We start from the raw sequence: 21,973 nt of genomic DNA on the forward strand, positions 1-21,973 counted from the left end.
AACCCTAGAACTCTCAACATACTGGCAAGCTCTCTGGATTTAGACTGAGTATGAAATTTAAAGATTTCACTTTCTCCAAAGAGGAATGACAATATTATCTTTACAAACTACTAAAGAGTGGACGTTGGAAATTAATAACATTTGAGGGACTTCCCATCGCAAATTCTCTATGACAGCCTATAAGCCTAATCACAAATGTGGCTATAGAAGAGCAACAGGCGTTTCATCTGGAAGCTATAGAAAGTAAGCTGGCAACTCTGGGGAGTTTATCACCCCAGCAGTCACAGGTTTTTAAGTGACTGGTTCATGCCATTCCCCGGAGAGACCTTGAATTTGGCCCTGGGCACAGCACATGGCACCGTCTGCCATGCCCAGCTTCAAAGCTATTTGCTTGCATAATTAGAAACAAGTGAAAAAACAAAGAAACTGTTCCAAATAAGAAAGTTGTGGAAGTAGTCTGGTGTTAATGAAAACAAAAACAGGACTGATAAAATTGGTCCAAACACTAACTCATCTGTGCTAAGTGTGTGGCATTATTTTAACTTCATTTAAAAAAAAAAAACTTAGTCGAGATAAAATACATAACAAAATTTACCATCTTAACCATTTTTAAGTATACAGTTCGGTAGTGTTAAGTATATTCACACTGTTGTACAATCAATCTCCAGAATTTTTTCATCTTGTAAAACTGAAACTCTGTGACCATCAAACCAGCAGCCCTGCATCAGTCTCCGCACTCAGCACGGAATCTGCTTGTCCCTCTCCCTCTCCCATCTTGTTCTCTCTCTCTCTCTCAAATAAATAAATACAAATCTTTTTAAAAAGGCACTTTTGGGACACCTGAGTGGCTCAGTCAGTTAAGCATCTGCCTTCGGCTCAGGTCATGATTGCAGGGTCCTGGGATCGAGTCCCGCATCGAGCTCCCTGCTCTGTGGGGAGCCTGCTTCTCCCTCTGCTGTGCTCTCTCTCTATCTCTCTCAAATAAATAAATAAAAATCTTTTTTAAAAAGTCTATTCTTTAGAATTGTTGGACTCTTGGCCAGTTGGACTTAATGGGAGTCAAATAGGCAGGGAATGTTAAAAGAAAACAAGGTTTAAATTACAGGAGGGTTTGAGAGTGAACGATTGTGAAGAGAGCACATCATGTCAACAGAATAAAGCTCCTCAGTGACAAGGTTTGTTCCCTCACGATGACTCAGCTGTGCAGAAACTATGCACATTCTGCATCCAAAACCTCAAGGACAGAGTCAGAGGAGACATTTTTTATGCAGAGTATTAGGAACTTGATATATTTTATGTCAGGTCTATGTGACTGTAATGATCTAGAAAATTCTGTAGAGAAATCAGTACACCCTGCATGCCTTTGCATTGCTGCGTGGTTGAGAGGAAAAGGCATATTGGAGACCCCAGTTACCTTAACTAACTGTATGTACTGCCTATGTACATGCACCAACACTTTGTTTTGTGCTGAATATTTCCGTATGATAAGAGAAGTTCTAGGCAGAATTGAGGAAGGCAGACATTGACTTGAGACTTAAACATGACAGGACTCTCTGTGTAATGTCTCGCTAGGTAATCCTTAAGATGTGCAGTTATTTAGACCCTTCACTTACCAGCTGTTTGACTTGGGCAAGTTACTTAACCTTGTCATTCTTACTGTGCTCATCTTTGAAAGGTGATCATAGACTTACTGATAGAATTAAATGAGATGATTTATGTAAAGCGCTGGAAGATAGTAAATGATCAGTAAATATTGGGGAAAACTCGCTGTGAAAACTTGGAAATGAAATGACCACTCTAAAATTCTGTTTCTTCATCCCTAAAAGGAATGGACTTGATGGGAGCTCTCTAAAATAAATGGGCAGCTTCAGGAATTCTCCATTTCCTTGTTCTGGGAGGCATTCAGGCAGAACAGAGTGAGAGTTCTCCATCCCAGCACATTAGAATCAAATGAGGATACTTTTTTAGAAATGTGATGCTCTAGACTCAGCCCGAGGTTCTGATTGAACTGTTCTTGCATGGAGCCTGGGCAACTGTATATTTTTCAAGCTCTTCCATGTCAGTCTAACAGGCACATAACATTGAGAACCCCTGAACCAGTTGACTTGGAGATTGTTTATGAAACTGAGGTATAACAGGTAGCATCTGAGAAGACCAGGCCGAGGCCCTTTCAAATCTAGAGTCCCATTCGATTCCCAGATCTAGAATTTCAGATCTAGAGCCCCATGAGATGTCTAGGTCTAGAATCCTGTGAGATTTCCAGAGATTTCTAGATTCCACCTAGAATCCCAGGTCTAGAGTCACATGAGATTTCCTGGTCTAGAATTCCAGATCTAGAATCCCATGAGATTTTTTCTGACCTAGAATTTCAGATCTAGAGTCCCATAAGATTTCCTGGTCTAGAATTCCAGGTCTAGAGTCCCATGAGATTTCCTGGTCTAGAATTCCAGATCTAGAATCCCATGAGATTTTTTCTGATCTAGAATTTCAGATCTAGAGTCCCATAAGATTTCCTGGTCTAGAATTCCAGATCTAGAATCCCATGGCTTTTCTGGGAATACATCAACACACATTTGCCTTACCTTAGTCCTCGGGCAGCAGAAACTCTCCTAGGAGCTCCTAGGGTTATTAACCCAGGCCTAGATTGCCATTCTTGGCTTGGACTCTGAAAAAGGAGCATTTCAAATTATGAATGCCCATAGTTTTTTATTTCCTAGGAGGGAGAATCAGTCTGAGTTATAATATCCTCACTGAGAGAATGTAAACATTTGAGGTAGGCATTTGGAGGAGAGTAAAATTCATTTAAGATTCTACATGATTTTTAAGTTCTGGGGAAAAATTAACCCTGTACACATATATGTAGGGTTTTCCCAAGGTTTGAATAATGATTTCCACCATTACCAAGTTTTAAGTAGCTTGTCTGCCTGTGATTCCAAATACAGTTCCAATTGAGCATCTCCAAGTTGCCATATTTAAGAACTCATAGAGGAACTGAGTACACACAACTGAACTGATAAGAACAGAAATAAAATAGGGTCTAATTCCTCCCGGATCTGATAGCTGATGGAGAGCTAGATTAACAAGAGGAAACACTTTATTCTGAACATCAGTAGAAGTTACAGTTTTGAGGGAGAAATTATGCCATAGTCAGGGAAGCATGCCTGGTAATTGATCCTGACAGTAGTTTGAGTTTAAATACATTTTGACCTTAGCCCCTTTTGGAAGAAGATGAGGAAGATACCAGAAAACATGACTACTGGGTTATTTATACATGATAAGTAAACAAAGACTAGTTTCTGTCCTTGCATCATGGTAAATGGGAAATACCTACTCTGGTATGTTTTCTCAACAAAGCTGTGGCGATATTTTGTCCTATTATTTTGACATAGTCTGTTTCCTTTATACCTTTTCATTTTGTATTTTTAAAAATTTTTTTAAAGGATTTCATTTATTTATTTGAGAGAGAGAGAGAGAGAGAGCTCAAGTGCACGAGTCAGGGGGGAGGGGCAAAGGGAGAGGGAGAAGCAGACTCCCCACTGTGTGGGTTGCCCAATGCGGGGCTCGTTCCCAGGACCCCAGGATCATGACCTGAGCTGAAGGCAGACGCTTAACCAACTAAGCCACCCAGGTGCCCCTCACTTTGTGTTTTTTAAAAAGTGAAAATAAGTCATTACCACATGAAACAATCAGTGTAGTATAAAGTTAGGAGCTATGTGTATAGTGAGGACTCTCAGCCTGCTTGCTAACTGTGTGACTTTGGATAAGTTACTTTATCACTCTGTGCCTCAATTTCCTCATCTGTGAGATGGGGATTCACAAAACAGTCCTACCTCATAGGGTTGTGGTGAAAATTAAATGAATTAATACATGTAGAGTGTTCAGAACAGAGCCTGGCAGATAATAAAGGCTCAATACATGCTGGCTATTCCTAAAACAGGAATGGCACATAGGCATTTTTATCAAATTAGTTCAAATTAATAGACAATGTATTTCCTTCCAATTAATAGCACTTTAAAAATACCAGAAAACAGTTTTGCCAGCAAACAGGATGTGGAATGCAGGATGATGACCAGTTCCCAGTGATCCACTGTCTCATCTTTACACGACTCACTTAATCTTCCTTGTCTCTAATTTCCCTCCTTTACAATGCATGTAATTCAGCCTTTGTAGTTCTTATGTCAAAAGGAAGCATGCAAGAGAAAACACACATGTATTAAAATAAAACTAACAGAAACAATTACCTGTAAAGTGCTTTTAGCCACTAAGAAAATATGCCCCTTAAATCCTGTATTTTCTCTTGAGACCATTTCCTTTTCCTCCTCTGCCTTCTATATGCCCTGCATGCCCTCCATCAGCTCCTCTCTGCTGCCTTAGGAAGCCCTTTTTGCTAAAGGCCTGAGACCGCCAGGATCAGGGGCAAACCTAGGAGGGCTGTCTTTCTCTATCTGGGCCCTAGATGTCCTGCACCTAAATCCTTGGACTCTTTATTTGAGCAAAGTGAAAAGAATTCACTGAGGTTGAAAAGAAAAAAAAGATTTTTAAAACCTAGTAACATCTATTAATAGTTCAACCTTTCAAAAATGTCTTATTTTTGTTTTGTTTTGTTTTTATTTAGTGAATTTTTCATTGTCAATGCTAAATCCAGGCAGAATTCTGGAAGAAGAAATGACTAGGTAATTGGCTAATGCATACATATATATATGTAGGTATTATATATATAAATATGTACATTTATATATAAATATTTATGATATACTTTTAAAAAGTGTTTTATTTGAGGATAATTGCAAACTTTCAGAGAATTTTAAGAATATACAGAGTCTCTGTATACTCTTTACTTTTTATTATATTCTTTGACCTATTGTTATCATTTTTTTTAAGATTTATTTATTTATTTTAGAGGGAGACAGAGAGAGAGAGAGAGAACATGAGCCAGGTAGGGGCAGAGGGGAGAGAGAATCTCAAGCAGACTCCCTGCTGAGAGTGGAGCCTGACGTCGGGCCCCATTCCAGGACCCTGAGCTCATGACCTAAGCTGAAATCAAGAGTCAACAACTTAACTGACTGAGCCACCCAGGCACCACTGAATTATTATTATCATTTATACCCACCCCCCGACCTCCACCATCTGAAGTAACTTGCATACATCATCATGGCTCCTTACTCATAAATACTTCAGTGTGGTTCCTAAGCATAGGATACTCTCTTCATAACCATAGCACGATTATCAACTCCAGTAAATCTAATATTGATAGAGTACTTTGATCTAATCCACCATCTGTATTCCAAGTTTGTCGGTTGATCCAATAATGTCTTTTATGGCATTTTCCCTTCCTTCAGCCTTAATAGAAATCTCAAAAGTCTGTGACATAATGTTCGTATGTTTACTTATCAATTAATGTTGCTGATTTAAATGAGCTCCATCTGTATGTTACTGCAGGCCTGAAAGGCTTCTATCTGGAAACAGTTTGTAAAATTATATAAAAAGTATCTTTGAAAGTATCAAAACTGAATATGTTCTTTTTTTTTTTTAATTCTATTTATTTGAGCACGAGCAGGGCAGAGGGGAGAGGGAGAAGCAGACTCCCTGCTGAACAGGGAGCCCGATGCGGGGCTCGATCCCAGGACCCTGTGATCATGACCTGAGCCGAAGGCAGACGCTTAACTGACTGAGCCACCCAGGCACCCCAAATTTGTTCTTTTTAAAGATACTAACTTTCCTCTAATTTAGTTAAGACTTCCCTCAAAGTTAGTTTGAATTTATGATGTTTTTAGCATACTATTAAAAAATATTTTTGAATTCTGCCAAAGAGCAAGAGGGTTTTTGTTTTTGTGTTTTTTGGCGGGGGTTGGGGGGTCTTGCTGTGAACAATATGAGAAAACTTAACACTAAGTACCATTTCACATGGTCGATCTGTTTATTCCATATGTGAATAGTAGTGAACTTTTTTAATACAATAAGATATGCAAGTCTAGAATCTTAATTATGAAAGAAGAATCACACCATATCTACAAATTGTCAGTATCAGTTTTAAGATGATTCATTAACACCATTATTTTTTGCACTTAACCACAAAATGTATCTGTTTTCTGGTAATTCAAGCGAATAGATTTGCCATCATCCTCTTCTAGTTTAAGAAAGAGAAGAGAAAAAAATGTTAATGTGTCTTTGTTACAATGTCCTACACAATCTATATGATTTCAGTAAACTTAACTCCCAATTTTGAAGATTTTTCCTGAAAGAGATGAATAAAGAAGAGTATTTAAAAGAAACTTTATAATTATTTTCCAGGTATGCATACTATTACTCAGGGTTAGGTGCTGGAGTTCTCGTTGCTGCCTATATACAAGTTTCATTTTGGACTTTGGCAGCCAGCCGACAAATCAGGAAAATCAGGCAAGAGTTTTTTCACGCTATTCTACGACAAGAAATAGGCTGGTTTGATGTCAGCGACACCACGGAACTCAATACACGGTTAACCGAGTAAGTGTATTGTTTATGTCACACTTTCATAACAAAATGAACCACTAACTATGTGAAAATGTGTCATGGTTAGACTTTAAATTAAAAAAACTACTAGATGAAACATTTGAGACGAATGGGGACTAGATCATCCGACAGCCATTTCTAGCATTTACGTTCTGTGCTCCCATGCATTTTCCTTATCTGTTAGTTTGTTCTTCTCAGTGATTTAATAGGTTAATTTGAAGACTGAGCTCACATCTTACATTTATTTATCTCTCCGTGGAGCTTGCTACAGGGCCTGACAGATGTTATCCGTTCAATTAAGATAGTTGAATGAATGAGTATATGTGTGCGTGAAGTCACAGCAAGACTTGTCTTCGTAATTGTTGGCTCTTCACTTGTTCGACAGATATTTGAGGGCCTATTATATGCCACGCACTCTTCTAGATATTTATGATATACCAGTGAACAAGACAAAGATCTCTGTCCTCTTGTTGCTTACTTTCCAGCAGGGGGAGATAGATGACAAACTTTGTCTTACTGGAGTTCCCAGCAAAAGAGTCCTAAATAAATGAAGTTAAAAAATCAGGGCAGGTCAAGGCATTTAGGACCTGGTTGGCCTCACTAAGGACTTCAGCTTTGACTCATAGTGAAATGGGCAGCCATTGGGAGTTTTGATCTGAGGAGTAACACGTTCAGACTTCCATTTTCAAAGGATCACACTGGTTGCTATTTTGAGAAGAAAGTGGGTTGAGAGTAGGGCTGAGGGTAGAAGCAAGTAGCCCTTCCCTATTACTGTTGCAATGCCCTTCCTAACTCCTGCTTTTAAACAATTGGACTCATATGTTCAGAATGCTAATGCTTCTCGATTAGGATTAACTAATTTAATAGCATCAACTTTAATGATACGAACTTCTTAGAGGCATGAACTGAACCTGAATTTCTTCCTTTGTACAATATTTAGGTGGGGAAAAATCCCATTCAAGAGGCTAACTATGAACCAGGCTTGCAGTAGTGTAAACGAGATTTACCTGTCTATGTGTTTATCCAATGTCTGCTTCGGCTCTCTGATTGAAGACCTCCTGCCCGTAACCACTTAGGTGTGATCTTTTTTAGTGACATCTCCAAAATCAGTGAAGGAATTGGTGACAAGGTTGGAATGTTCTTTCAAGCAGTAGCCACGTTTTTTGCAGGATTCATAGTAGGGTTTGTTAGAGGATGGAAGCTCACCCTTGTGATAATGGCCATCAGCCCTATCCTGGGACTCTCCGCAGCTGTCTGGGCAAAGGTGTGTGAATCGGGGGCATTTTCCTGTGGGTTAGCCCACACGTGCAAGAGTTATTTTTAACATGCAGGGTTCTGGTTCTTGTCGCTGTCCAGATCTGTGTGACATGTCAGTTGAAACCACATTTAAAAGCATGTTGTTAATGCCGTAATAAAGAAATCCATTTTTAATATGATTTAAAATGTCAGTTTTTACCTCACTTACAGATTTTTTGCACTGCTATTATTTGTTTGGGTAAATCTGCTGGCATAGTAGTTTAAACCACTTAAATGGTTATGTCCCTATTTAAGGAAACAGTTTTAAAACATAACATTCTTCCAAACCATTGCATGAATATAAGAAAAAATAAAGTTTGGGGGGCGCCTGGGTGGCTCAGTAGGTTGAGCGACTGCCTTCGGCTCAGGTCATGATCCTGGAGTCCCGGGATCGAGTCCCGCATCGGGCTCCCTGCTCGGCGGGGGGTCTGCTTCTCCCTCTGACCCTCCCCCCTCTCATGTACTCTCTCTCATTCTCACTCTCTCAAAAAATAAATAAATCTTTAAAAAATAAATAAATAAAAAATAAAATAAAGTTTGGATTTGTTTTATTCATTTTTAATTGTTACATGTGACAATTAAGTGGCACTCTGCCAATTTGGCCTTGCCCTAAAATAAATAAATAGATGGATAGATAGATAGATAGATAGATAGATAGATAGATAGATAGATAGATAAATAAATATGTATATAACCTGTTCTACTTCAGACAACACTGCAGAGTTGAGAAGTTTTACTGACAATTTTGCTCTTCTGGAGGTTGATGATTTGCTTAGTGAATTACTCATATCTCTTTTATTTCGATTATTCCTTTACCTGTCTCCTGCAACATCTTGTTTAGCTGTCTTATTATTCAGCAGAATGCCCATGAGCAGATCTGGAAGTATTGTTTTCATAGTAATTAAAATCGTGATACAATAAAGGAAAGAATAGTGACTTTCCAAAGGAGTAAGGTTTTTTTTTTTTTTTTTAAAGATTTTATTTATTTATTTGAGACAGAGAGAATGAGAGACAGAGAGCATGAGAGGGAGGAGGGTCAGAGGGAGAAGCAGACTCCCCGCTGAGCAGGGAGCCCGATGCGGGACTCGATCCCAGGACTCCAGGATCATGACCTGAGCCGAAGGCAGTCGCTTAACCAACTGAGCCACCCAGGCGCCCCAAAGGAGTAAGGTTTTAGTTTAGTTTATTTTGCAATTAGCAGAGAAGAAAACATGGTAGGTGTGGAACTTGACATTAATCCTCAAGATGCTATGTAGAGAATTATATGTGGATTTTCTGTTCCTGATTACTCTTGGGAGCATACCACCAGGGTAGATCAGATCTAGCCTTTGTAGAGGGTGAAAGGATCCACTGGATCTGGTACACGTGCTGTTGTTTACTTCATGATGTCAGTGGCTGGGAAGGGATAGGGTTTGGGAAGAAAAAGCAAGTTGAAGAGTTGACCAGATTGCCTTTTAAATTTTCTCCCCATACGAAAGTCACGGATGTGTCTCCTCTGTCCAGATACTCTCAGCATTTAGTGACAAAGAACTAGCTGCATATGCCAAAGCGGGCGCAGTGGCCGAAGAGGCTCTGGGGGCCATCAGGACGGTGATAGCGTTTGGAGGCCAGAACAAAGAGCTGGAGAGGTCAGGAATGTTCTTTGTCCACTAGTTCAAAGAACCCTCTTTTGCATTTTGTTGCTCACTCTTTTGTGGTGTGTGTTGTGTTTACTACTTTCTTTTTCTTAATACTAACCCCTCCCCCACAAAATATAGGGACACTTTGCTGATGTCTGGAGTTGAATGTCAACCCCTAAAGCAGGGTTCTTACCTTTTTAAGTTCCACGAACTCCTTCGGCAGTCTGATGAAGCCTACGGACTCCCTCCTTAGAACAGTAATTTTAAATGCCTAAGACAAAATACAGAGGATTACGAAGGAAACCAATTATAGTGAAGTACAGTTTTCAAAATATTTTTAAATTGTGATACAGTAAATACCTGCCTTTGTTGTTAGCGTATTAAATAATAAGAGCAAACTATGGGTTCAGTAACTATTATATCTCTGAGGTAGAAATGCAGGTAAAAGATACTTCAAGATATTTGTTTCAAGCGTAACATGATATAAAAATGATCCGTGATATAAAAATGATCTGTGATCTCTACTGGCAACAAAGCCATAGTTCCTGCTAATTCTGCGGTGGTTTGTTGCCTATGCTGGTAATCCAAAGAAATGCTACATTTCAGATACAGGTTAGTGAAAATAATTATATAATTGTTTCCACATTCGAATTCCTTGACCATGGATCCCAGGCCACATAGCCCTGCTCTACAGGAACCTGATAGGTAAAAACCAAAATGCCAGAACAAAGCCCACGGATAAAGGCTAGTCTGTTTTTCTTTAATGTCCCCAACAGTTCTCTAAATAACATGCCCTAATACAAAGTATGATTCTGCATCAAGTCTTGCCGTTCCGTGGGACTTCTGGTGCCCACAACTTTTTGCAAGAGAAATTCTCTGGAAATTCTCCCGCCTTAGAAGCCAAGTTGCCCCCTAGTCCCTCCATTTTCGTTCCCTATTTTTCCATTCTGTGGGCCCTCTTCAAAAGCGCCATGTTCCTGGTTCTCTGATCTCTTCCTGTATCCAGTAGCCCACACACAGCAGCCTAACCCTCCCTGGGACCTCTGGATGGGCGTGTAATCAGTACCGCTCAGTTAGCTGCAGTAAGCAAGCCGCCTCAGCGCAGGTCATTGCAGCGTGTCCTCCACTGTCCCCGGAGCCTGGTGTCACATGGGGGCTGACCTGAATCGCCCTGGGCCTTGGGGCCCAGCCACACAAGACCAATCACAGGGCTGGAGGCTCCCCAGGGACGCAGCTCTGCAGAAGGAAAGCGGGGAGAGCTCACTGAAAAGTAGACTGCTTCCAGTAATTAGACACAGAAACTTTTTGGTGGCAACTGCCTTTTTTTAAAAAACTAATGAATCCTCAACATCTCATTTGGTTAAACTAAAAAAAAAAAAAAAAAGGTATCTGTTTTTATTAGAAACACTATTTTATATGATATTACCCCCCACAGTCTCATTTTATATGTCTTGTGTTTTTTCCTAATTTTAGGAAGCCAAAATTAAATACACACTTTCTGTACCTAGCGTGGAAAAGTAGATTTAATTTAAACTGATGTAAACAGAAATTGTAATTTAACAGACCCATTATGGACATTTGTACCTTTGTATCGACTCCTAGAAGCCAGTAATAGGAATTTTAATTGTTACTCAAAAATGTGATAGAATGAGCACTCTTCAGGAGGCGGTTAAATTCTAAAACAACAATAGGAATAATGAGAGGAATAGAAATCACCAGGTTTTGCCAGGGGTGTGCCAGCCCTGGGGTAACCACTCTCTGTAATTATCTTTCAGTATCAGAATTATCTTGCAAGGTAGGCATTATTAACTCCATTTTACAGATAATGTAACTAAAATCTAGAAAAATTGAGGAAGAACCCTGTATGTAGTGACCACTTTAGAACCTTGTGCCCTGGCTTGACAGTGGAAGATCAGCCTGACCAAAAAACACAAAACAAAACAAAAAAAAGCAAAGGCCCAAGTTTAAGTACAAGAATGTGTAAAATTCCAGTTCCTCACCCAAAGGGGCAATAGAGGAAGGTTTTTCTTTTCTCTAGAGAAGAGAAATTGAGCTGTGTAAAGAATCAATTGTAAGCATCCCGCAGCGTATTTACGTTTTAGTGCCATTCTCCTTTGACTTGGTTTCTCTTCTCCCTCCCAAACTTTGGCTCGTGATGCTGGCCGGGAAGGTGATGGCGAAGCTCTTCCATATCCCAGGAGACGTCCAATCCTAGAACAGCTACAGGAACCCTGGTTAGACTGGAAGGGACCAAGGGAGACGAGTCCAGGCCAGTAAAGAGAAGGCTCAGATGGGTTCTAGTCCTGGCTGATCCTGAATTGGCTCAATTCCCAGGAAGTTGGGTTTCAGCAGGGTTTCTTACTGTGTTGGCATTGTTCCTTAAACCTCCAACTATACGGGAGTTGAACCTGGCTCTGATTATGGATTGTTTTCTTGTTACGTTTTCCCCTCATTTTCTGGTAGGTATGAGAAACATCTAGAAAATGCCAAAAAGATTGGAATTAAAAAAGCTATTTCAGCAAACATTTCCATGGGCATTGCCTTCCTGTTAATATATGCGTCATATGCCCTGGCCTTCTGGTATGGATCCACTTTGATTCTATCAAAAGAATATACTATTGGAAATGCAATGACCGTAAGTAGTTTTCCTAATATTTACGAAGAAACCAAAAATATTGTTTATCCATCTACCTTGTGTTTTCTTTCATACTCCTCATTTTCGAAGAATGAGCCTGATTATAGGCTTTTCTCTTTTGGTGAATCTTTGCTCTGTCCTGTGGGAAGAGCTCGCCTTCTAGAATACACAAGGCACAATTATGAGCTGGGGGCAAAAAAGTAGCATGTAGTTAGACCACTTGAGAAGCTATACGTCATATAAAAGGAAGTAAAAATTGAATGAATTTACGAATGAACAAATATGGATTGGAGGCATCCTCTTTCTGCCATTGAGTTTTCGTTATATAAAAAAGTAAACATTATTATAGACAGGTCATAGTATGCAGGATGCTACATAGGATGCAGGATGCAGAAAATTATTCTGTTTTTCAGAATGAACATAGGTTTATTTTATGATTCTGAAAATAATATCTACTAGTTACACAAAGGGTTAGAATACAGAATTTTTAAAATTACAAGTTACTTAGAATCTAATAATCCATATATACTTAATGATAAGTTTTGGTATAGATCTCCCAGATCATTTTATATATATATGTTTTTTCCTTCAAAACTGGGATTGTATTATGTGTATCTTTTTATAACCACTTTTTAAAAAGATTTACTTATTTATATTAGAGAAAGAGAAAGAGTGCACAAGCATGGGGAGGTGCAAGGGGAAGGAAAGGGAGAGGGAGAGAATCCTCAAGCACACTCCCTGCTAAGTTCAGAGCCTGCCATGGGGCTTGATCCCAGGACCCCAAGATCGTGAACTGAGCTGAAATCAAAAGTCTGCTGCTTAACTGACTGAGCTACCAGGCACCCCTATAACCTTTTTTATAAACCAGCAATATTTTGTGACCAGCTTTATGTGTCAGTGATGATCAAAACATGTAACCATTCAAAGAGCAATCTTTTAAAACTTATACTTCTCTATGTTTCTAAAGAGAGGATACTGATGACCCCAATTTGGCTCTTTGGTGATGCATGAAGACCATTATGAAAATTAATTATTTTGAAATGTTTTCCAGAATGGTATCTTCAGATTCCATTAGGTGTTGAGGGCTGCTTGCTGGATGAGCTTTTATAATTGTGGAGTAGATTTTTTTTTCCTTTTCTTTTTCTGGGGGGTTGATTTTTTCTCATATTGGCCTCCTTTCTGGTGGTCAACTTGGAAGTTCTCCACCTTTTTCATTTCCTCACTTGCAAAATTTTGTAAAGAAGAGAGAGAAAATCCTGACTCCTCTCTCTGGCCCAGTCTTTGCATTTGTACCACATGGACAGTGACATCTCCCCCCCCGCCCCAGGGCTGGAGAGTGGGGACCCACAATGCACAGAGCCCAACCACACCCTCTGTGTAAAGGGAAAGAGCCCTGGTGCATGAACTTTATAACATCTACTTTGGTAGAGACTTTTTTTTTGCTTCCTTACTGGTTCTTATCTGTATTGCAGACAGTGGATAGATATTTGTGGGATATTTGAATTCTGGGTATGTGAAGTGTTACTGTAACTGTCTTCAGAGAAAAGTCAAGCTATATGTAGAAGTTTCATCATGCCCAGAGAGAAAGGAGTAATTTCTCTACATTTATGTTTTCCTCAGTTAAGTTTTACTAATCATATGCATTCCTGAAGCTTATATTCTTGGCTTTTCTATAGTAAAGGGAAATGTGTTAATTTCTGTTTGCCATAGAATAGAATAATTGTGTAAAGGAATTATCAGTGCACACAGGTGTGATTTAGTGACTTATAATGTGTGAACTGTTACTTTTTATATTAAAAATCTTATCAAAATATGTATGTAAAAAGCTATTTTTTTAAGGAAATTCTGTGGGCCCCAAATCTGTGTTTCATCTTGAATATTCTGTGTAATTCCACACATAGGTAGAGAAAGTCATAACAATCTGAATAACAAAACTGATGGGAAATGTTTCGTTCTAGTGGCCCTTGGCTTCAGAGTCAAGGAAATAGGTCTGAAAAACCTTTCTGACCCTTTTAAGTTCAGGAGAAGAACAGATAGTTCGGCAAGCTAGACAAAGAAGTATTTTTGAGATTGAAGAAGCCAATTGTGCAATGAAATCCTATATTAACCTTATAAACTTTGCCCTTTTGCTAAAAAAAAAAAAAAGATTTAAAGGGATAAACCTAAACTTAATCCTTAGTGTAGTACATGTTTCAAAGAGTCATATTTGAGATAATAATGGGCAGCAGAAGGGGGTTATAACTGTTCCTCATGTTCTTTTGCTCAGGTCTTTTTTTCAATCCTGGTTGGAGCCTTCAGTGTTGGACAAGCTGCTCCATGCATTGATGCTTTTGCCAATGCAAGAGGAGCAGCCTATGTGATCTTCAACATCATTGATAGTGTGAGTCATTTATTATTTCCATGTCAAAAAATTATTTGAGGCTTGCATACTTAACTCTGGCTTTAGGTTAAAAATCATGTGAAAATTAATAATGTGAAAATAAGGGACCTCTTCGTAGTAATGAGTGAAACAAAGTGCCTCTTATTAATATTTCTAAAAGTTCATCTTGAAATAATATAATAACACTGATCTCATTTTGGAAAAGTACATCTGCAACATTGTGTTATTATTAGAGTGCAGAGCAAAGATGTTTGGTCTTCTGAGTTTTTCTCCTTTGCTCTTCCATGTTGTAGCGAGGCTAGGAATATTATGATTTCTATAGACAGAACGAGTAGGTGGAAAAATTATTGATGGGACCCATATTGACAGTATATTTTGCTGCACATTGCCCCCTTCGAAGAAAAAAATCACTGCATGGTTCATATGACTTTGAATCAACCATACTGAATGAATGCAGTGAAATAAAGAATATAGTTTTCACATGTTGAAGCATGTCACTGCATTTACACAGATAAAATGCAAAGTAGGTACCTGAAATGTGGTCATGTAATCCAAGCAGATCCTCCTGTTTCATTGACCTAAGTCAGGAGAAAATTGCCCAGCCTCTGAATATATTTACAGTTTCCATTGCTCCTAAATAACTTGGCCCTAACCAATTGTTCAGTCTTCACAACCCAAATCCATTTCATTTGCTGTTTAGGAATACTAATTTTCACTAAATGCTGAAATACCTGGCTATATCAATTCTAATATGTCTTGTTATCACACTTGTAGAAGCATGCATATCTGACCATTTAGATGGCGCCTGGGTGGCTCAGTTCTTAAGCAACTGCCTTCGGCTCAGGTCATGGTCCCAGGGTCCTGGGATCGAGTCCCATATCGGGCTCTCTCCTCTGCGGGAAGCCTGCTTCTCCCTCTCCCACTCCCCCTGCTTGTGTTCCCTCTCTCACTGTGTCTCTCTCTGTCAAATAAATAAATAAAATCTTTAAAAAAAAAGAAAAGAAAATGTATGGGGATATGCCAAAAACTTAAAGGGAGATATTATAAGAAATGAAATTAATATATTCCTATGTACTTTTCAGAAAACATCTGTTTTCTGCAAAGGAATATTTCCTTACACACAAACACACACACACACACACATACACAAATCTACGAGTAGGTTCTGTCTCATGAGAAGAAAGTTGTGCCATTCCAAGTCGTCTTTTTGGAATTTGCTAAATCACATTCCTTAAAAGTGCAGTTATTTGTTCTATGATGGAATAGTCATTGAATTTTGTTTTATTTAGAATCCTAAAATTGACAGTTTTTCAGAGAGAGGACACAAACCTGAGAGCATCAAAGGGAATTTGGAGTTCAGTGATGTTCACTTTTCTTACCCAGCTCGAGCTGATATCAAGGTACTGTAAGTGATATTTATAAGAATTCCTAACTCAGATCGATTGTTTAATCATCATAAAGAACCTAAAGTTGCTACTGTTTTGATATTTATATGCTTTCTCCTTTTGGGTTTTTATTCCCTTAGGTGATACTTTTTTCACAATTGAAACTGAATCAAATTAGTCCCCTTTTAGGATTTTGTTGTGAAGTGTGTTCTTCTCTCCTTTCCCTCACAGATCCTGAAGGGCCTCAACCTGAAGGTTGAGAGTGGGCAGACGGTGGCGCTGGTTGGGAACAGTGGCTGTGGGAAGAGCACGACAGTGCAGCTGATGCAGAGGCTCTATGACCCTGATGAGGGTAGGGTAAGTAGGAAGAACCAAGTTCTCAAAGTGGCCAGCTGGGTACCCATTAGCCCTTCGAAATTGTTTTTTCAGTAGCAAATTTGCATGGGAATCCAATTTTGGTAAAAAGGCTATAGAATTGCAATGCATCTAGATAATGTATTCAAACACTTGGACGGGTTTAAAAAATATTCAAGATGATAAAAGCCAAAGAGGCTAGACAACACTCTCTTCTGTTCTAACTAAGCATTTCGTAACTCACTAACTCAACTGGAAAACAGCCATCCAGACCACTGAGACTGTTATTTTCAAGAAATTATTGGGCTTGGAGTGGGGGGTGGGGTGGGAGGGATGGGGTGACTGGGTGATGGACACTGGGGAGGGTGTGTGCTCTGGTAAGCGCTGTGAATTGTGCAAGACTGTTGAATCTCAGATCTGTACCTCTGAAACAAATAATGCAATATATGTTAAAAAAAAAAGAAGAAGAAGAAGAAGAAGAAGGTAGCGGGAGGGGAAGAATGAAGCAGGGGAAATCGGAGGGGTAGACGAACCATGAGAGACGATAGACTCTGAAAAACAAACTGAGGGTTTTAGAGGGGAGGGGGGTGGGAGGATGGGTTAGCCTGGTGGTGGGTATTGAGGAGGGCACATTCTGCATGGAGCACTGGGTGTTGTGCACAAACAATGAATCATGGAACACTTCATCTAAAACTAATGATGTAATGTATGGGGATTAACATAAGAATAAAAAAAAAAAGAAATTATTGGGCTTGGTCGAAAATATTCCACATAGCAATTTTTGAGAACCTGATAATCAAGGTCAGAAGAAATCTCAGGACAGTAATTAAATTCATCAAAGACAGTTGAGTTTTCTTAAATGGTAGAAAATCTGAAGGGGAAAGTGGGATAGTCTCTTAAAAAACTTCTGGGGACTTGCGAGACATTAATAGCCCAGGCTATATTTTTTTCCTTTTAAGAATTTTCTCATGAGGTGCCTGGGTGGCTCAGTCGGTTAAGCATCTGACTCTTGATCTCAGCTCAGGTGTTGATCTCAGGGTAGTGAGATCAAGCTCCACATTGGGCTCCACGCTTGGCATGTAGTCTACCTAAAAATAAATAAATAAAATTTTTTTTAAAACTTTCTTATAGATTGAAACTTAAAGAAAAGTTGCAAGCAGGAAACACATATAGTCTTCACCCAGATTTACTAATTGTTTATATGTTGACCCATTTACTTTATTGTCTTCTCTCTCTCTCTCCATATATATAATAAACACACATGCACACATGTACACACGCACATACACACACAAAGGCATCTTTTTTTCCTGAACCTTTGAGACTAAGTTAGGGACATCATGTCCCTTGACCCTTACATACTGCAGAATATATTTTCTAAGAAGGACATTCTCTTACCTAACAACAAAATAATGATCAAAATCAGTAAATTTAATTTTAATATAATACCAGCCCACAGTATATATTCAGATTTCCTCAGTTGTACCAACTTCAGGACACTGAGTTTACCTGATACTAAAATATATTACAATTCAACAATTATGAAAACAGAAGATTACAAGTTTCAAAGAAAAACAAACAACACTAAAAGGCATTGAGATAGAACAGAGATTACAGGAATGAATACAGAGTTCTAGGGTACATGAATTACTTATTTAATTAACTTCATAAAATACACATTTTGGAAAAATCTGATATTATTGGGGGAAACACAATCCTATCCCCATTTATTAAAGCAAACTGTAGGTTGGTTCAAGTGTAAACATTTTTATTTTTAAAAAAGACCCTAGTAAAATACTAACCTTTAAGAATATGCCTTTGAAAGTATCTTATTTTTAAAATTATCATTGGAGTAGGAGTGCCTGGCTGACTCAGCCAGTGGAACGTGCAACTCTTGATTTTGGGGTCATGCGTTCAAGCCCCACATTGGGCATAGAGTCCAGTTAAAAAAATTAAAATTATGAAATTATGAAAAATTAAAAAAATGAAAAAATAAAATAATTATTAGAGTAATACATATTTTTTAAATATACATGTCAACAGGGAAAAAAGTCTTTAGAAATTCTATAACTCGGGTGCCTGGGTGGCTCAGTTGGTTAAGCGACTGCCTTCGGCTCAGGTCATGATCCTGGAGTCCCTGGATCGAGTCCCGCATCGGGCTCCCTGCTCAGCAGGGAGTCTGCTTCTCCCTCTGACCCTCCCCCCTCTCATGTGCTTGCTCTCTCTCATTCTCTCTCTCTCTCTCTCAAATAAATAAATAAAATCTTAAAAAAAAAAAGAAATTCTATAGCTCAGATATTCACTGTTCACATCATGATTTAGCAATTTTCTTACTAAAATATTAAAAGAAATGTTCAGTGGTACAGTTCATTTATTTAATTTTTCCTTGAACTCCTCTTTAATTAAACATAGTAAAGCTAAAATAAAAGAAAGCAATAAATAGAAATATGATTTATGATATATAGGAAAAACTATTATATTTAATATTTGAGAAATTAATATGAATCTATAATAGGATATGAACATGAAAATCTTTTGAGAATAAATATGCTTCTGTAGGGGGCGCCTGGGTGGCTCAGTCGTTAAGCGTCTGCCTTCGGCTCAGGTCAAGATCCCAGGGTCCTGGGATCGAGCCCTGCATTGGGCTCCCTGCTCGGCGGGAAGCCTGCTTCTCCCTCTCCCACTCCCCCTGCTTGTGTTCCCTCTCTCGCGGTCTCTCTCTCTCAAATAAATAAAATCTTTTAAAAAAAAATGCATCTGTAAAAATTTTCAAGAAATGTTCAGCCTCATTTATAAATATTTACGAAACAGGGGTGCCTGGGTGGCTCAGTTGGTTAAGTGACTGCCTCTGGCTCAGGTGATGATCCTGGAGTCCCAGGATCGAGTCCCGCGTCGGGCCCCCTGCTCAGCGGGGAGTCTGCTTCTCCCTCTGACACTCCCTGCCTCTCATGCTCTCTCTCTGTCTCATTCTTTCTCTCTCAAATAAATAAATAAAATCTTTAAATATTTACAAAACAAAGCAAGTATAAGGTACCAGTTTGCACTTATTAATTAGAAAAAAACAAATTAAAATTATGAGACCCAGACCTAGTAAACTGCCAAAAAGCAGATACATTTATTTATTTTTGTTGACACTATAAATTACTAAACTCTTTTTAGAGTGTTGTTTATTCAACCTTTATCCAGCAAATAATAAATACCCAACATACACCTGTCATTGTACAGGTAAGAAATTGTTATCAGAGAAATAAAAAGAAATCATACTCTTCAACCTGGTAACTCTCTACTTCTACAATGATTGTCTTTCAAGTTCCTTGAAAGAAGTCAAATATCTAGCAGGTGGGAAATGCTAAAATAAATTATGGTATATTACATCTAGTAAAACCATAATGCCATCAAAATGATATGTAGACTATGTAGGTAAATGGACATTTTTATTCAAATTTAAATAGTGATAAGGAAAAAATAATAGTATGCCAAAAATATATAACCTAGTATCGCTTATGGAGAATAATCCAACCATGAAAAAACTGTATGTGTAAGATAATAAATATGCTTTTCATTTCTATTCTTGCTCATTGCTGTTTGTTTCTAATTCTCATTTCTAACCATTTGTAGCCACAAAAATAAGTTAAATAAGTTAATAAGCTAAATGTTAGCTAAGACTTTTTGTATCAAATTAAAGAGTCTTGATACTTTACGCAGGAAACAAACTGAGTGTTGTTGGAGTCGGGGGTGGGGTGGGAGGGATGGGGGGACTGGGTGATAGACACTGGGGAGGGTATGTGCTCTGGTAAGCGCTGTGAATTGTGCAAGACTGTTGAATCTCAGATCTGTACCTCTGAAACAAATAATGCAATATATGTTAAGAAAAAAAAAAGAAGAAGAAGAAGAAGGTAGCGGGAGGGGAAGAATGAAGCGGGGGAAATCGGAGGGGTAGACGAACCATGAGAGACGATGGACTCTGAAAAACAAACTGAGGGCTCTAGAGGGGAGGGGGCTGGGAGGATGGGTTAACCTGGTAATGGGTATTGAGGAGGGCACATTCTGCATGGAGCACTGGGTGTTGTGCACAAACAATGAATCATGGAACACTTCATCTAAAACTAATGTTGTAATGTATGGGGATTAACATAAGAATAAAAAAAAATAAAAAAATAAAAATAAAAAAAAAAGAGTCTTGATACTTTAGATGTCAGATGGTTTAAAATATTTAATGGAAATATTTCTTTCTTTCAGATTAACATTGATGGGCAGGATATTAGGACCTTTAATGTAAGGTATCTCAGGGAAATCATTGGAGTGGTGAGTCAGGAGCCAGTGTTATTTTCTACCACAATTGCTGAAAATATTCGTTATGGCCGTGAAAACGTCACCATGGATGAGATAGAGAAAGCTGTCAAAGAGGCCAATGCCTATGACTTTATCATGAAACTACCACAGGTAAGGGCTCTGTTAATGTAGTTGCCCTTGGAATTTGAATTTGACTTCATGTGAGCGAGTTCTTTCTTCAAAGTTTAAGCTAAGAATGTTTGAGATGCAAGATTGTTCAACTTTCCTTAGGCAAAGTCCCTTGCATTATTCAGTTGGAGCTGTAAGGAGTTTGGCCTGGTACAGGAGTCCTATAAAATTTTATGCAGAGTATATGGTAGTAGTTTTTTAGAATTCAGTATTCATTGATTTTATTATAATTTAGGACTCATTACCATAGTCAAAATGAAGCTCCACATCATCTTCATGAATTTCTAGACTCCAGAGCCTTTTCTGTTTAAACTATATCAAGTGTTCCTCCATGTTTTCTGTGTTGTAGAAGTTCGACACCCTGGTTGGAGACAGAGGGGCCCAGCTGAGTGGTGGACAGAAGCAGAGGATCGCCATCGCTCGGGCCCTGGTTCGCAACCCCAAGATCCTCCTGCTGGACGAGGCCACGTCAGCCCTGGACACTGAGAGCGAAGCAGAGGTACAGGCAGCCCTGGATAAGGTCAGTCAACCCGAAACACCTGAAGGACCAGCACACTGAAGCTTTATGGGAAATTCTTGCTTTGTGCCTCTAGATCGAAAAACATAAACATGAGAGCAAGTGAAGCTCTCTCCTGGGGCTTTATTGATTTCCCTTTTCTGTCAGGTCACGAGGCAAAGAGGGGTAGATGGCCCATTAACCAGCTTGCTCTGACAAAAGTGCACGGGGCTCAAATCAGGCATATGCAGTGAGCCACTTAGCGCCGTTTACTTCTTGCTCAGAGGCTATTGCTTTGATCAAAAGTAGTCATGTCAAAAAATAAAGAAAAAAGTCGTGTTAGAATGTCCAAAGAAAAATCTGGTTACCTAGACACCGGTCCGATGGAAAAACAGCTCAAAATACTTGCCTTATTCTGTAGGTAGGCAGTACCATTATCTTTATTCATGAAAGTGAAAGGAAGGCAAAAGGAAGTAAAGTTCACTTTGTGTGTTTGCCTAAGCACGTAAATAAGTGACACATTTCAAGGATGTGAGCTCACATGCCCAACTCTGGTATTTCTGAATCTCTCACTGTTGGTTTTCAAAGCTGAAGCTTCACAGGAAGAACCTTGTGTTGGGACAGTCTTGCGGTCACTGCTGATGTCATCTGTGCTAATGACCCAGGATAATAACCGGAGTCAGAGACACCGGATCAATGGGCCTCAAAACCAGAAATATCACATGTGTATTTGGTTTCAGAAAGCTTAGTAATCAAGTGTGCTGGTGACTTCACGGCTTCTATCCAAACTACCTCTTGCAATTTTAGGGATAAGCTGTATGAATCTTATTTTTTCAGGGAAACTTACACCTGAATCCT

General features: G+C 38.9%; 1 protein-coding gene across 2 annotated transcripts in view; it reads left to right on the plus strand.

The window, feature by feature from the left end:
* The window catches only part of ABCB4 (ATP binding cassette subfamily B member 4), a 74,730-nt gene that overhangs the window by 8,437 nt on the left and 44,320 nt on the right, over nt 1–21,973 (plus strand). For both annotated transcript variants that reach the window (XM_064575330.1, XM_064575331.1), the window contains exons 5-14: nt 4,616–4,673; nt 6,292–6,483; nt 7,582–7,753; nt 9,289–9,413; nt 11,868–12,039; nt 14,306–14,419; nt 15,709–15,819; nt 16,036–16,161; nt 20,398–20,601; nt 20,969–21,139. In XM_064575330.1, coding sequence (XP_064431400.1) covers nt 4,616–4,673; nt 6,292–6,483; nt 7,582–7,753; nt 9,289–9,413; nt 11,868–12,039; nt 14,306–14,419; nt 15,709–15,819; nt 16,036–16,161; nt 20,398–20,601; nt 20,969–21,139 — 1,445 coding nt within the window. The remainder of the gene's footprint in view (nt 1–4,615; nt 4,674–6,291; nt 6,484–7,581; nt 7,754–9,288; nt 9,414–11,867; nt 12,040–14,305; nt 14,420–15,708; nt 15,820–16,035; nt 16,162–20,397; nt 20,602–20,968; nt 21,140–21,973) is intronic.

Source organism: Mirounga angustirostris, unplaced genomic scaffold (genome assembly GCF_029215605.1).
Source record: "Mirounga angustirostris isolate CCGP_5_RB_7025 unplaced genomic scaffold, mMirAng1.0.hap1 SCAF_12, whole genome shotgun sequence".
NCBI classification, from domain to species: domain Eukaryota; kingdom Metazoa; phylum Chordata; class Mammalia; order Carnivora; family Phocidae; genus Mirounga; species Mirounga angustirostris.